Raw genomic sequence first — 15,180 nt, 5'->3', positions numbered from 1 at the left:
GCAGTGTCTGGTGTGACAATTTCTGTCTGGTGCAACATTTGGATGTGGTCTTTGAAGACCGATGCAGCTCAGAAAGCTGTCCTGTTGAAACTGCCTTTTACTAAGGTTTTTGGCATGGGTTTGGAGGAGATGATCGAGAAATCGGCTGAGAATAGGAAGCTGGTGGCTCCTGTTCATCATGTGTCCAGGGGCAGGGGTTCTGGGTTCAAAAGAGCTTTTTCCCCTGGCAGTAGGGCTCTGCCACAGCAGCCCTTTTTGAAGCAGGGGCCGGGGCGCCCCTCTTGCTGACAAGACCCAGGACTCTCCGGCCCCTCCCAAGGCACTCTAGGAACTCTAGTTTCCATCCCGTTGGGGATGTCTTCAGTTGTTTCAAGGCATTTGGGCTAATTACATTCTTGAGCCGTCCTAGTGGTCTCAGAGGGTTACAGGAAAAAATTCAGTGACACCCCCTCTCGCCATTTCTTCGAGACTCCTGCTCCTTGGTCCCCAGCAAAGTTGTCTACTCTTCTTCAGGGGATCCAGCTGCTGCTTTAGAATGGAGCTATTCTTCCTATCCCTCTAGCGGAGAGGTTCCAGGTCTATTATTCTCTCCTATGTTTGGTACAGAAAACTTCCAGGGAGTTCTGTCCTGGACCTGAAAGGGATCAATCAGTTTATCCCTCCTGTTTCTTTCAAAATGATTTCTCTTCAGCTGATTCCATCGCTCTTGAGTAAGGGCGAATTCCTGACGTTCATTGACCTCCTGAATGTTTATTTCCATGTTCCAATACATCCATCTCAGCAGCAGTTCCTCCAGTTTTCTGTCAGGGCAACCACTTCCAGTTTCGAGTCCTGCCCTTCGGGTTAGCCTCTGCTCCAAGGGAGTTCACCAAGCTGTTGGCTCCTTTGGTGGGTATTTTGCATTCTGAAGGTATCCACATTTTTCCTTGTTTGAACGACTGGATGATTGCCTCTTTTTCTTTTTCCACTGCCCAGACAGAGGTGCACAAGGGGACCAGGCTGCTGCAGGATTACAACTTCCTGATCAACTGGACAAAGTCCCAGGTTCAGCCTTCAGAGGATCTCCTCTTCTTCAGGGCTCACTTCAAGATGGACGTGGGAGAAGTGGTGGTGTCTGAGGAGCATTGTGCTCATCTCCGCTCTCACCTGCCTTCTTTCCTTCTACGCCGCTCGGCCTCTGCTTGGATTTGTCATCCCAGTCATGGAGGGATTTCCTCTACTATGGCTCTGGTCCCTTGGGGGAGATTGCATCTAAATCCCTTTGTTCACCATCTCCTGTAACGTTGGGACCCATTGTCTAGGAGGGACGAGGCTTTGGTTCCAGTGTTCCCCCAGATCTGCAGGGATCTCCCCTGGTGGTTGGTTCTGGTTAATTTGGCCATGGTTTATTTTTAATTTCTCCTCATATTATGGTGCTCACGACCGATGCCACTGGGATAGGCTGGGGTGCCACTCGGGGGGGGGGGGGGGGGGCTGCCCATGAGAGATAGGATCCGTTGGATGCTCTGCAGTATTCCAATTGGAAGGAGCTGGCTTCTGTCTTGCGGGCCTTTTTGTTTTTCAACCCGCTTATGGTGGACATTTCTGTTTGTGTACAAACGGACAATCTGATCCATCAGGGAGGCATATGTCTGTTATTGTTTCTCATGTCCCGGAAGATTTGTCTTCGGGCCGAGGCCCATCTCCAGTCTCTGTCGGCAGTCTGTGTTCCGGAGTGGGAGAATGGGCCTGCCGATGCTCTGAGTCCCAAGTTTCTCTCTTTGGTGACAATGTGCCTGGATCTGGGAAACTGTCAGACAATTCAATGTCAGTTTGTTCGCCCATAGCGGGATTTGTTCGCCACAGTGAAGAATGCTCTTTTTTCCCAATTTTCTTGTCTGGTTCCCTCATCGAGGGCTTGGGCAGTGGATGCTCAGGCGATTCCCTGGCCCGGGATCTTCTTTACTGTTTTCTCCTATCCCTGTTCTCCCTCGGGTGATTCGGAAGGTGGTGCCGGACCAGGCGGAGGTTCTACTGATTTCACCAGCTTGATCTAGGTCTTGGTTCCCGGGTCTCCTCCGTCTGTCGGTCAGGCCCCATTGGGTGTTGCCATTCCAGCTGTCTCCCCTGCATCAGCCACTTCTTCTCCTGGACACCCTTCGGAGGTTGAGGCTGGTGGTTTGACACATGAAAGGCAGTCCCTCTTAGGGCAGGGTTGTTCTGTGGATGTTGCTGAATTGGTACAGCAGTCTTGGCTGGCCTTCTACCCTTAAGGCTTATGATTGCCATTGGCGGAATTTTTCATTCTGGTGTCAGGATAGGGGGCGACGGCTGTTTGGAGTTTCTTCAGGATGGTTTTCATCTGGGTTTGGCTGTCTCTACCCTACGGAGTCAGTGGGCTGCGGTTCAGGCTTTTCGAGGGAATGATGATTTTCCCGTGTCCCATCTGGCGGTTCGTTTGCTGTGTAGTTGTTCTCTTCGGCGTCCAGTGGTGCATTCTTCTGTGGCTCTTTGGGATTTACGTTTGGTTCTGCAGGGTGCTCCCTTTGAGCATTTGGATTCTGCAGACTTTAAGTTGCGTTAAGCCAAGGTTTTTTTCTGGTGGCCATTTCCTCAGGTAGACGTGTGGGGGAGCTTGGGGCCTAGCTGTCCTCTCCTCATTTCCTTTGTTGTTTTCCAGACAAGGTGATACTTCGTCCTAGTCCGGCCTTTCTCCTCAAGGTGTTGTCTTCTTTTCATTTGGATGCGGATATTATTTTGCCTTTTTGCCTTCCTTTCATCTCTCCCCTGTATCGGCTGATGGGGTCTGTTTGCATTCTTTGGCTGTACATCGTGCACCTTCCGTTTATTTGCAGCGCACTATAGCCTTCCGCAAGTTGGATGCCATGTTTGATTCCTATGGGCTGGCGCGGGGGAGGGGGGTTCAAGCCGTCCCTCTCAACTTTGTCTCATTGGATTAAGTTGCTAATTTCCCATTCATATTCCTTGGGTGGTCAGCCGGTTCTGGGGGCTTTTCCTGGGAGGTCTACTAGGGGTGTCTTTGCCACCTGGGTGGCCTTAATTGGGGCTGCCATTCGGGACATTTGTTTTGCGGGCACTTGGGCTCAGCTCCCCACGTTCATGCCCCACTACCATTTGCAGGTGGTTGGCGAAGTGGCTTCCGCTTTTGGTATTGCCGTCATGAGTTCTGTTGGTCCTCCTGCAGTGTAATCATTGAGAGTTTCTTTTTTGTATCTTGTGTTCATTAAATCACCTGTTTTGGTTGATGGTTGTGTGTTAGCTTGACTACGTACTTGTTACAAAAGGACTGTGAGAGGAAGATGGACAAGAAGTTAATGACTGGCTACTTACTGGTAATATTGATTACTACAAGTCCATGTCTTCCTCGTCACAGTCCAGAGTCCCACCCGCCTCTCCCTGTGTACCACTTATTTCTGTCTGGTTTTTTTTCTGGAATTCCTTCATAGGAAATAAGCCACTTGTACTAGGGATATGGGGGCATTTTGGGGTTGGTATGACAGACAAGATTGGTGGTTAGTTTCTGCGTAAAGGAGGTAAGCTCATTACGTAAGGATTTTGACGAGGAAGATAAGAAGTGGAAGTAATGAATATTACCGTTAAGTAACCTGGCATTGCTTGTTGCTCGTATATTGCTTTTCCACTTTGCCTTCATTGGCGGCCCACACAGTTCATATAGAGGAAAACTATTACATATTTTCTTCTGAATTGCACCCTTTATATCCATGAAACATCGAAAAAATATTTTCTAATTTGATAGAATGTTTTTAGCTTCCACTTGTTATTTTCTTTGAACTAGATAATATCTATGTTTGAGATATTCACTGTTGAAAATGGCATATCTCATAATGACTAAGCATACTAAGATACATGACCAGGGATACATACTTAGATAATTGTGTTAGGTCTGCCTAATATCCTTCAAGCTCTAACATGTATTATACTTTGATGGTATCTGTTTTAAGAGTGAGTTAAATTTCCTTGTGGTTTTCCAATTCAGATCAGAGGAGGAAAACTTATGATGTCCCACACTAAGAAAAACGATGCTGGAATGTATATCTGCGTGGCTACAAACATGGTGGGAGAACGAGACAGCGAACCAGCAGAGTTGGTAGTGTTTGGTGCGTACACTGAGAAAACATTTACTAAAAATAACAGTGCTCTCTTTAACTCTGTATGCATTACCTTGGTAACAGGTATAAAAAAAAGTTGAGACAAAATGGAGGGGGATGAACATTTGTCTGTGTACGTGCTTTAATAATTGATCTTTGAGCCTTAGTATGTCTAGGCTCCCCACATTCTTTCTACAGCACTTCAAGGAACCCAAAGAACAAGTTACTTGTTAAACATGATACGTTTCCCCGTCAAAGGTTTTTTAAATAGAAAAGAAGAAAATAAGATATAATAGAAAAACAAGAACAGAAATTAGCATTTATACACTTTGTTGTGTTTTTTCATACCAAACAGCATTTTTAGTTTATTCTTTTGCTAAACCAAGACTAGAGCTAGAGCGGAAAAATTAGGATGGTCAGCGTAGTAATAGTGCCCTGGCATTTCCAATGTTATTTCTCACTTTATTGAAACCGCTTATAATTTGTTGTTTGATCAGCCTCATAACAGTCAGGCCTTGCGCTCTGTCTACACTGTAGGTGTTGGGGGGGGTTGAGGAGAGCAAAACAATTGCTTGCCCTCAGAGCCAACGGCTTCGGGCAAGAAATGAAAGGAGATCCTTTCTCGGGTAGGGTACCTATTTCGGGAACCTTGGATGCAGTTGAAGCATTTGACTTCATAAATATGTTTGAATAATAGTGCTCTGGGACCATGACACAAGCAGCCTGGTAACATTCTGTATGACTGACGTGCATCAGAGGATTTTGTCTGACTTTTGATGGTCTTCATGAGTCTTCAATATGCTGACAGGTTTTATATCCAATAACACAAAATTACCCAGAAGCACCATCTCTTTACCATAAATGGGTTGGGACTGTTCATGTCATCTTCCATTGTTCCATGTTGCCCTCTTTTCAACTGAAGAAGGGCTGTATTCTCAGTATTTATGTAAGTATTGAGCAAAATGTGTCTTCATTCCTCATGTAAAAATGAGACTATGACTTTGAATGAAATGCCTGATTATAGCAATACAGTGCACTCCTGATTGCATGTATATATGTTCTTATAGATATTTATGTACTTTTAAATGCAATTTTCTCAGGAATTACTGAACAGATTGACACCATATATGCAAAAGGCCCATGCCTGACCTGAGGACTACCTCTTTGCCAAATTTCAAGTAATTCTGTTCAGCCGTTCGGGCTGTACCTTCGACTAAAGGTCCTATGGGAAAATGCATGGGGAAAACGCGTTTTGGGACCCCCCTTTTTTCTCAGCCCCTGCTTGACGAATCACCCCGAGACTTTCAGAGTAGGAGCTGAGCCGAGCGCCCCATTAGTTTTGAAAATTTCGCGAGGATTTGTCAACCGGCGTCAAAGTTATTCAAAATAGAATTTTCAGATTTCCTATGGATACACGGTCCTAACTATAACTATCTACTGGCGACCGCCATTAGATAATATATATATATATATATATATACACTGAAAAAACCACAGGTTTCAGGGTCGTTATAGTTAGTTGGACATTTCACTCGTACAAAACCAGAGAAATTCAGCCGTTATAGTTAGTTGAGCCAACTATAACTCGTGCCCCCGCCAATGCTCTGCTGATGACTTCACATATTACATCACTCATGACATGTATGTATGTATGTATGTATGTATTAAGTTCTTATTAAGCGCTACTGCCACCCCAAGGGTATCCTGGCGCTTGACCTTGAGTAAGTCATCAGATCTAATACACAACATTACTTTGGAAAGAGATAGGTTTTCAACTCTTTTTTAAAGGAGAATATTTCCTGCTTACTCCTTAGCAACAAAGGGAGGGTATTCCACAGCTTAGCTGCTGTAAAACCAAAAGCACGACCACCCATCCTCACTCTAACAAATTTAGGGACTGTGATCAAGAAAGCCGAGGAGGATCTTAAGGGCCTGACAGCCTGGTACCACGAGAAAAGATGTTGGAGTGACAACGGTCCCAGCCCATGCAGCGCTCTAAACACAATACAGGCAGCTTTAAAGAAAATGCGCTGCTGGACAGGCAGCCAATGGAGGTCAGATAATGCTTCTGAAGATGACGCGGAGCGAGGTCGGGCTAGAGCCAGTTTGGCCGCCATATTTTGAACCCTCTGCAGCCTCCCCACTAAGGACTTAGGTGCCCCCAGAAGTAGTGCGTTGCAGTAGTCTAACCTACTGAGTATAGTACTGCGCACCACCTCTGCTCGAGCCTCTGGGGGGAGCAACAGCAGGATTTTACGTAGTGCTTGAAGCAGGCCCATGCATGTGGCTATAGTCTTATTCACAGAGGCATCCAGTTGCAGACCAGGCTCAAACAGTATCCCCAAATTACGGGCCGACTTCGCCGCTGTCACCGTACCCAAAATGGATGCCGGCCAAAAACCTTCTGGCAGCGTGCGAGAGGGCTGATCCAATGAGCAGTGGAGCACTTCGGTCTTTGCCCCATTAAATTGGAGTGAGTTAAGGCGAAGCCACTCTGCTGTTTCCGACATGCACTGATGGAAAGTTTCTCTCGAAACCGCCTCCTTACCCTCAGGGTCGTTATAGTTAGTTGGACATTTCACTCGTACAAAACCAGAGAAATTCAGCCGTTATAGTTAGTTGAGCCAACTATAACTCGTGCCCCCGCCAATGCTCTGCTGATGACTTCACATATTACATCACTCATGACATGGTCAGTGACATAACTGATCACAGCACTGATGACATCTCAAATCAAAATCAAATCAAATCAGGTGTTTGTTAAGCGTGACTACTCACCCTTAAGGGTCTCAAAGCACTGTGGGTTGTGGGCGGGGTTGCAGGTTCCAGTCCATCATGGAGGGGGGGTCTGTCAAAGAGCCAGGTTTTGAGGTTTCTTGCCAAGATGGGGAGCGATGTTATCTGTCAGAGGTGGAGCGGAAGGTCGCTCCAGGCTCTGGCCGCGTGGAAGGAGAAGGATCGGCCTCCCGATCTGGTCTTTCTGGTGCGTGGGACCACGGCGTAGGAGAGCTGGGCTGATCGTAGGGTTCTTTGGGGTGAGTGGAATTTGAGTCGGCTATTCAGGTATGCTGTTCCAGTGTCGTGGAGGGCCTTGTGAGCATGGGTTAGCAGCTTGAAGGTAACTCTAGCTTCGATGGGGAGCCAGTGGAGTGTGCGCAGGTGCTGGGAGATGTGGCAGTGTCTTGGCAGGTTGAGAATCAGTCTTGCGATGGCGTTTTGGATGTTCTGCAGCTTGCGGGTGAGGTTTTTTTTATTCCGGCATAGAGTGCGCTGCCGTAGTCATGCCTGCTGGTGACCAGGGCGTGTGTGACGGTCTTTCTGTGTTCAAGGGATCCATTTGAAGGTCTTACATAGGAGGCAGAGGGTGTGGAAGCAGGAGGACGAGACGGAGTTGATCTAGCGGTCCATTTTGAGCTCTGAGTCCAGGATGATTCCCAGGTTGCGTGCGTGGTCCGTGGGGGTGAGCGGGCTTCCGAGGGCGGGGGGCCACCAGGTGTCGTTCCAGGCATCTGGGTTTGGGCCCATGATGAGTACTTCCGTTTTATTGGTGTTTAGTTGTAGGCAGCTGTTTTTCATCCATTTGGCGATGGCTTCCAGGCCTTCTCGAAAAGTTGTGTCTGGCGGTGTTGGGTTCGTTGGATAGGGAGAGGATGAGTTGGGTGTCGTCTGCGTATGACACAATGTTGAGTCCGTAGGTTCTGACGATGGGGGCGAGCGGAGCCATGTAGACGTTGAAGAGCGTAGGGCTGAGGGAGGACCCCTGGGGGACTCCGCAAGTGGTAGGTGCAGGGTCCGAGAGGAAAGGGGGGAGTCTGACCCGCTGTGTTCTGCCATAGAGGAAGGAGTGGATCCAGTCGAGGGCCTTGTCTTGGGATCCCTGCGTCATGGAGTCTGCATATTAAGGTGCGGTGAGAGACTGTGTCGAACGCCGCTGAGAGGTCGAGGAGGATGAGGGCTGCTGTTTCTCCTTTGTCCAGTAAGGTACGGATGTCATCTGTTGCGGCGAGGAGGGCGGTTTCCGTACTGTTTTTTTCTGAAGCCAGATTGGGAGGAGTCGAGGATGTTGTGCTCTTCGATGAATGTGGCGAGTTGGCTGTTGATGGCTTTCATGATGACTTTCTCTGGGAACAGGAGTAGGGAGATGGGTCTGTAGTTTGAGGTCGGTGGGGTTCGCCGAGGGTTTCTTCAGGATGGGGTTGATCTCAGCATGTTTCCAGTCAGGGAACGAGGCGGTTGCCAGAGAGCGGTTAATGGTGTGGCAGAGCATGGGTGCGATGGTGTTGGCGGTTCTGTTGAAAATGTGGTGGGGCAGGGGTCTGCACTGACATCACTGATGACATCATCCAGTGACACTGTGTTTCTGAATAGTTCAAGTATGTTTTATATAAATATATATATATACGCCAAGGTGTATTGAAGAATGAGTGGGTGTATGAGTGTCTGAATGGATGATTTAGTAGGTGAGTAACTGACTGTATAAGTGAGTGATTAAACATGTCTTAGTGAATGCATGGGTTAGAGACTAATCTGTGTGAATGTCTGTATCAGTCTATCAGTTGGTGTGTAAGTGGCTGCATGGGTTGGTGAGTACCTACATGACTGTCTATATGGGTTAATGATTGGTTGTCTGAGTACCCGTATGGGTGCCTGAGTCTCTGTGTGGGTGGGTTTGGGGTGTGTGACTCCCTGCATGGATGTGTGAGTGGGTGATTCACTGGGTGTATGGGTTCATGAGTATATCTGTGAGGGGTTGTATGAGTGGGTGAGTATGTGTCTGGCTGTGTTGGTGAGTGAATGGATATCTCAGTGGTACATGTGTGAGTAACTACATATGTGAAAGGCAGTATATGTAAGTGTTAGAGTATATAAGTGACTATATGTGAGGGTGAGTGATTGTGAGAGTGGCTGTATGGATGAGTGTGTGCTTGTGTCAGTGATTGTAGAAGAGAGTAAGTATGTTTTAGTATCTGTATGAATAAGTGATGTGGTGTGTGTATAACTGTATAGGTGAGTAAATCGCAGTCTGATTATTTGGGTGACTGAATAGGTGTGTGAGTAACTCTATGGGTGAGTGGTGGTGTTCGAATATTTGTATAGGTGTATGAGTTCATATATCAGTGACTGCGTGTATGAGTGACTGTATGGGTGATTGAATGTGTGTATAGACCTATGAATCTGTCATTGGGTATGTACTAACTGGTATTGGTGTGTCTATGGTTTCGAGAATGCTAATCTGTATTCTAGAGTAGGTGTATGAAAGGTTATATTAGGGTGTGATGAGGTGCATCAGATATTAAGTGGATGATGCCCTCAGTGATGTCATCAGTGATGTCATTTGAGATGTCATCAGTGATGTCACTGACCATGTCATGAGTGATGTAATATGTGACATCATCAGCAGTGCATTGCGGGGGCGCAAGTTATAGTTAGCTCAACTAACTATAAAGGCTGAATTTCTCTGGTTTTGTACAAGTGAAATGTCAAGCTAACTATGATGTCCCAGAAACCTGTGTTTTTTTCAGTGAATTTCCAAGGTTTTTTAAATTCTAATTTATAACTATAACGTCCCTGAAACCTATGTTTTTTTGTGAATTTCTAAGGTTTTTTAATGCTAATTACTAACTATAACGTCCCTGAAACCTATGTGTTTTAATTGAATTTCAAAGGTTTTAAAATGCTAATTTCTAACTAGAAGATAGTAGTCACGTTTGCAGAGTGGTGCAAAAAGGGGCTTAGGCCTCCGACCAGGACTCAGGAATTCCGCTGCGTTGGACTTACAGGTGGTACCAGGAGGGCTACTTGGCCGCTAAAGTCCCTCAGGAGTAAAGTGGACTTCATCCCCCAACCAGTACTGTGCCAGGAGGCACATTTGCAGAGTGGTGGAAAAAGGTGAGCATGACCTCCAAAGACCTTTTAGCAATCCCACTGAGTGTGACTTACTGGAGGTAACAGGAGGGCTAGTTGTCCAACTAACTCACCATTTCCATTTACAGAACTGGAACCATTCTCATACAGGCCACCGACCCCCACCTCACCATGTTTGACCGCCACTTCCCCACACCACTCTCCTCGTTAACTCAACTGAGCTATCAAACCCTATCTCCCCTATCCCCCTCCACCCTCTCTAGTAACGTGGAACCGATCCAATCTCACGGCCCTGAAGACCCACTCTTCAACTCATGGACAACCACCATCACTCACTACAATCACACTACCCCTATCATTACTCTCCGTCGCTTAACACCCGCCATTATTACATCAACTGATCACACCAGGAACAGCAAACTCACAATTAACAAACACCACAAGGCTGATCTTGATCTAGACAGCTCAGACACTAACCACAGCCCTCCCGTGACTGGAATCACCACAGGCACTCCACTCTCAATCCCCAATAATCTGAACCCTCTCTCACAAACTACCCCTTCCTCCAACACAGACCCTTTTCCCCCAGCCCTTACTACCCCCATGTCCAACGTCATCTCCAATCCAGCAGACACTCACCCCCCTACTACCACTGCCCACTCCCCTTCCGCTGTCCCACATCCATATGCACAACCTGTCTCCACCGCTAATCTCACTGACAATCCCCGTGGCATCCCCATGTCCAACGTCATCACCAATCCAGCGGACACTTTCCTCCCTATTATCACTGCCCACTCCCCTTCCGCCGTCCCAGATCCACATACGCAACCTGTCTCCACTGCTAATCTCACTGACATTCCCCAGAACTCTTTCCTACCTAAAATTTCTCTCCCTCCTCCCTTGGACATTAGACTCCCTCCTCCTCCTCTGAACACCTTGAGTGGAAGCATTAGACCCACTACTCCTCCTACGAACACCTTGAATGGGAGCATTACTAACCCGGCTCTCCGCGTCCAACCTATCCCCTCTCCTAATCCTACTGATTCCGTCCAATCTCAGACGCCTGTTCTATCTCCCTCCACAGACCCAAGTCATTCTCGGCTCCTGCCAAAAACATTAAGCTTTTCAGCTCAATAACACAGCAACTGAACAGAATAGATCGGAAAATTAACTCCCTTGCTGCTGATTTCCTATCCTTACAACAAGACCTTCTCAACAGGATCAAGCCACCGTGCTCCCTCTCCCCGGGTAGATTTGCTCCTACCCCCTCAATACCTCTCCCATGGCCCCACAGAGCACTCCTCGATCCTCCATTCCGTCGGCGAGTCAGGCACTTCGACCCAACCGGGATCGCCACCCCTTTTCGGTACCGAAACCTGATGAGATCAACAACTCTTACCTCGCTTTGAGCCAGAATACTGCCCCTTTCACCATCTCTGTTATTGTTGGCACTAACAGAATCCCTAAAACTGTCCACTCACCTAGACCTCCTGCTCAATACACCTCTACTCACTCAGCTCCCCCATCATCGAGGCTCCCCGCCCTCTCTCTTGCATGCTCCTAAACTGCAGATCAGCAGTATAACACGCCACAGACATTGCTGAAGCTCTACTCGCTGAATAAATAGACGTCGCTTTCCTCACAGAATCCTGGCTCAATGTCCACTCCACCCCCATTCTTGACATTCTCATCCCTCCAGGGTACAACATCATCAGACAAGACAGGCCGATCAAAATTGGTGGGGGACTAGCCATCATTCACAAAGCTTGAATACAGATTACCAAACTTAAACCTGCAGAATACCTATTGTTTGAATACCTGGGTGTCAAACTCACTGCCAAGGGCACCTCACCCATCAAATTTCACACCATGTAAATGTAGTGCATTTATATAGCGCTCCGCACACCCCCGAAAGGGTCTCTCAGGCGCTGTGCACATACCACTGTGGAACCCTTCCTGGCCTTTCCCTGTGAAGTGCCCACTCCTGGGCACCCCCAAGGTGAAGCCAGGCATCCTAGCGCTTTTGGGGCCATTGTGGAGATTAAGAAAGCTATTGCCCAGAGTTGCAGAGTGGGACCCATGATTAGAATAGGCACCGAGGCGAGAATTATCGGGTCCGGGGAAATTGAGCCCAAGACCCGCCAAGGCGGGAATTGAACCCTGGTCCGGGCCAGACCTCTGCATCAGGGTCTGCCGCTCTAACCATTGAGCCACACTTCTACCATCCTCCTGGAGAGCGTTCCCTCTTCACTGAAGAACTAACAGACCAAATAACACGTTTCTCCCTGACAGACACAAAAGACGTGTTCCTGGGTGACCTCACTATCCACTGGAATGACCCAGAAGACTCCACTGTCCAGAACCTATCCAACCTACTTGAAATATACAACCTTAAACAACTCTGCAATGAACCAACTTACATCAAAGGTGCAACGCAGTATGCGATCATTACCAAAAATGAACTGGTCTCTCTGAGAGCGATTTCTCCCATTGACTGGTCCGACCACCACCTCATTCTGTTCAAGTTTTCAACCTATTCGTAATGACAAACCTAAGCACTGAACCAGAAACATCAAAGAAGTTCCTTTAACCGAACTTAAATCCAGGATTCATGCCCATCTACAACTCCAACTCTCCACCTGGACGGCCGATGACCTCACTACACACTTTAATTCAACAATGACAGCGGTTTTAGACCAAGTAGCTCCACTCAAACTCAAACAAATGAGGCGAACCAAATCTAAACCCTGGTTCAACGTGGATCTTAATAACGAAAAGCGTCAACACAGACAAACGGAAAGGTCTTGGAGACTAAACCCTTCGACCTTGCACCTAGCGCAACTTAGATCTGCTCCGCTGGCGTACAAAAAACACATTTTTAGAGAAAAGGCGTCTTTCTTCCGCAGCCAACTATATCTGATGAAAAACAGACTGAGAGAACTCTTCAACATTGTCAAAAGCCAAACAAACTGCACTTCTTCTCACAAAATCAAAGCCACCAAAGAGCGATGTGAAGGAATTGCCACCTTCTTCTCTAATAAAGTCTAAAAAATTGATCAATCCTTCGTCCAAACCTCAAATCCTCCTTCCCTCTTAACCTGCCCCCCTTTAATCACCCTTGGCCAATCAGAAAGAGTTCTTACCAAGGGCAATCAGGTCTGCCTCCAGCTAAAAAACAATGCTAATTGGTCCGACTTCGAGCTAATGTCGGAAGACGGGGTCTTCGGTATAATTGCAAGCCTAAAACCTTCTTCCCTCACTGTGGACCCCCTCCCATCCACAATTATAAAAGAGCTCAACCACACCATTTCCCCTTTCTGGAAAAAAAATCATGAACTTCTCTCTCATTTCAGGCTGTGTCTCAGACTCACTTCAACCAGGACAAATCACACCCATACTCAAGAAACCAGGGGCCGACCCTAACGATCTCAACAACCTCCGACCTGGCTCCACCAACTCAACAAACACATTGATGAGTTCAACCTCCTCGACACCTTTCAATCAGGATTCAGGAAAGGCTGTAGCAATGAAACAGCTATGCTCAACATCTCTGACGATATTCACAGGGCTTTAGATGAAGGTGATGCCTGCCTACTCATCCTTATTCATCTATCTGCGGAATTCGACACAGTAAATCATCCAGCTCTATTGGAGACTTTGAGGAAGCTCTCGGGCATTAATGGCACAGTACTAAAATGGTTCATCTCTTTCCTTCAGCACCGCTCGCAACAAAATAAAATCATCTCCTGTCTCTCGAAGCCAACAAAAGTCACACTTGGGGTCCCGCAGGGCTCAATCCTCTCCCCTTCCCTCTTCAACTCTTCATGGAGCCCCTCACAATCATCTTGAAAAAAGCAGGAGTGAATTACCACCTTTATGCAGATGACACCCAAATCTCTTACAAAATCAAATCACCCAGCGACATCCGACACCTCAATGTCACTCTGACCGAGATCCAAACTTGGTTCAACGCTAACCACTTAAAGCTCAACCCAGATAAAATAGAATTAATTCTATTCTCTCCAAAAAGTAACCACCGTCCAATCTAAGAGTGGCTCAAGAATCTGGATGCCGTAAACTACCCCCTCGTCCTATCCGACTCAGTTAAGTCTCTATGCATTACACTCGACAAGAACTTATCAATGGAGGCCAACATCAAAAACTCTGCAAAAGATGCTCTTTTCTCACTAAAACACCTCAAGAAATTGAAACCTTTTCTTCCCCATGATGACCTCAAGACAATAGTTCAATCCCTAGTTCTCTCTAAAATCGACTACGGGAACGCCATCCTAACAGGGACTGCAAAAGCTCACCTAGCCCCACTAAGGGGCTACCTTATACTGTTCACCATTGTTACCTCTGCAAACCTCTCCGCCTCTAAAATTAACAGACCTAAGAAATTGATCAGAAATCTAAAATGTATCCCCCCAGGTGTTCTTGAATATAAACTCCAAGCTCAACTTCTTCTCATTCCCCCCTCACAAAATGCGAATAAGCTCACTGAACTCTTTCCCAATACTGTCACCAGAATTGTTGACCAACTGACCCCGCCTAAACTCAAAAACCAAAGAAACACCCCCTCAAACTCTTGGTTTAATACCAAGATTAACAATGAAAGACTGTCGGAAAGAACCTGGAGACAACATCCCTCACCCTCCCATCTTGCACTTCTCAGACGTGCTAGATCCACATACAAAAAACACATCCTCAAGGAAAAGGCATCCTTCTTTCGCACTCTTGATCGTGCCAAAAACAGACCCAGGGAACTCTTCAAAATCATTCGAAACCAAACTTTCCCCGCACCTCCAAATATGACAGCCTCCTCAGCCAGATGTGAAGAAATTCCCCACTTCTTCTTGGAAAAAATAGCCAAAATTGATCAATCCTTCCTTCCCACACAACTCCTCTCCAACTCCCAATGCAAACTTGTCCTCCCCTCTAATGCCTACTCCACATCCCCCCGTCCAGCTGACCCCTTCTCTCCTCCACCCACTATTCTACCGCTCCCTAGCGATTCCCCTCACCCACCCATTTCCCTACCCCCAACCACTCCCATGACCTCTCACCTACCACATCTCCGGTAACCAACTCCTCTAACTCACAACCAAAGAACCTCTTTGCCTCTTGCTCAACTTCCTCCCCGTGAGTGAGCTTGAAGTCCTTAAAATAATTGGCAATCTTAAACCGTCCTCCCACACAAAAGACC

The 15,180-nt window shown here is 47.1% G+C and overlaps 2 protein-coding genes across 4 annotated transcripts in view; one reads left to right on the top strand and one right to left on the bottom strand.

The window, feature by feature from the left end:
• Nucleotides 1-15,180, top strand: part of ROBO3 (roundabout guidance receptor 3) — a 1,168,980-nt gene that overhangs the window by 380,093 nt on the left and 773,707 nt on the right. The window contains exon 4 of the mRNA XM_085646102.1: nucleotides 3,998-4,118. Coding sequence (XP_085502228.1) covers nucleotides 3,998-4,118 — 121 coding nt within the window. The remainder of the gene's footprint in view (nucleotides 1-3,997; nucleotides 4,119-15,180) is intronic.
• LOC146861725 (uncharacterized) overlaps nucleotides 1-15,180 on the bottom strand; it is a 422,385-nt gene that overhangs the window by 201,143 nt on the left and 206,062 nt on the right. The gene's annotated exons all lie outside the window — the stretch shown is intronic.

This window comes from Triturus cristatus, chromosome 3_1 (genome assembly GCF_964204655.1).
Source record: "Triturus cristatus chromosome 3_1, aTriCri1.1, whole genome shotgun sequence".
NCBI lineage: Eukaryota > Metazoa > Chordata > Amphibia > Caudata > Salamandridae > Triturus > Triturus cristatus.
Note: the sequence above shows the minus strand (reverse complement) of the source record. Positions and strands in the feature narration are given on the sequence as shown.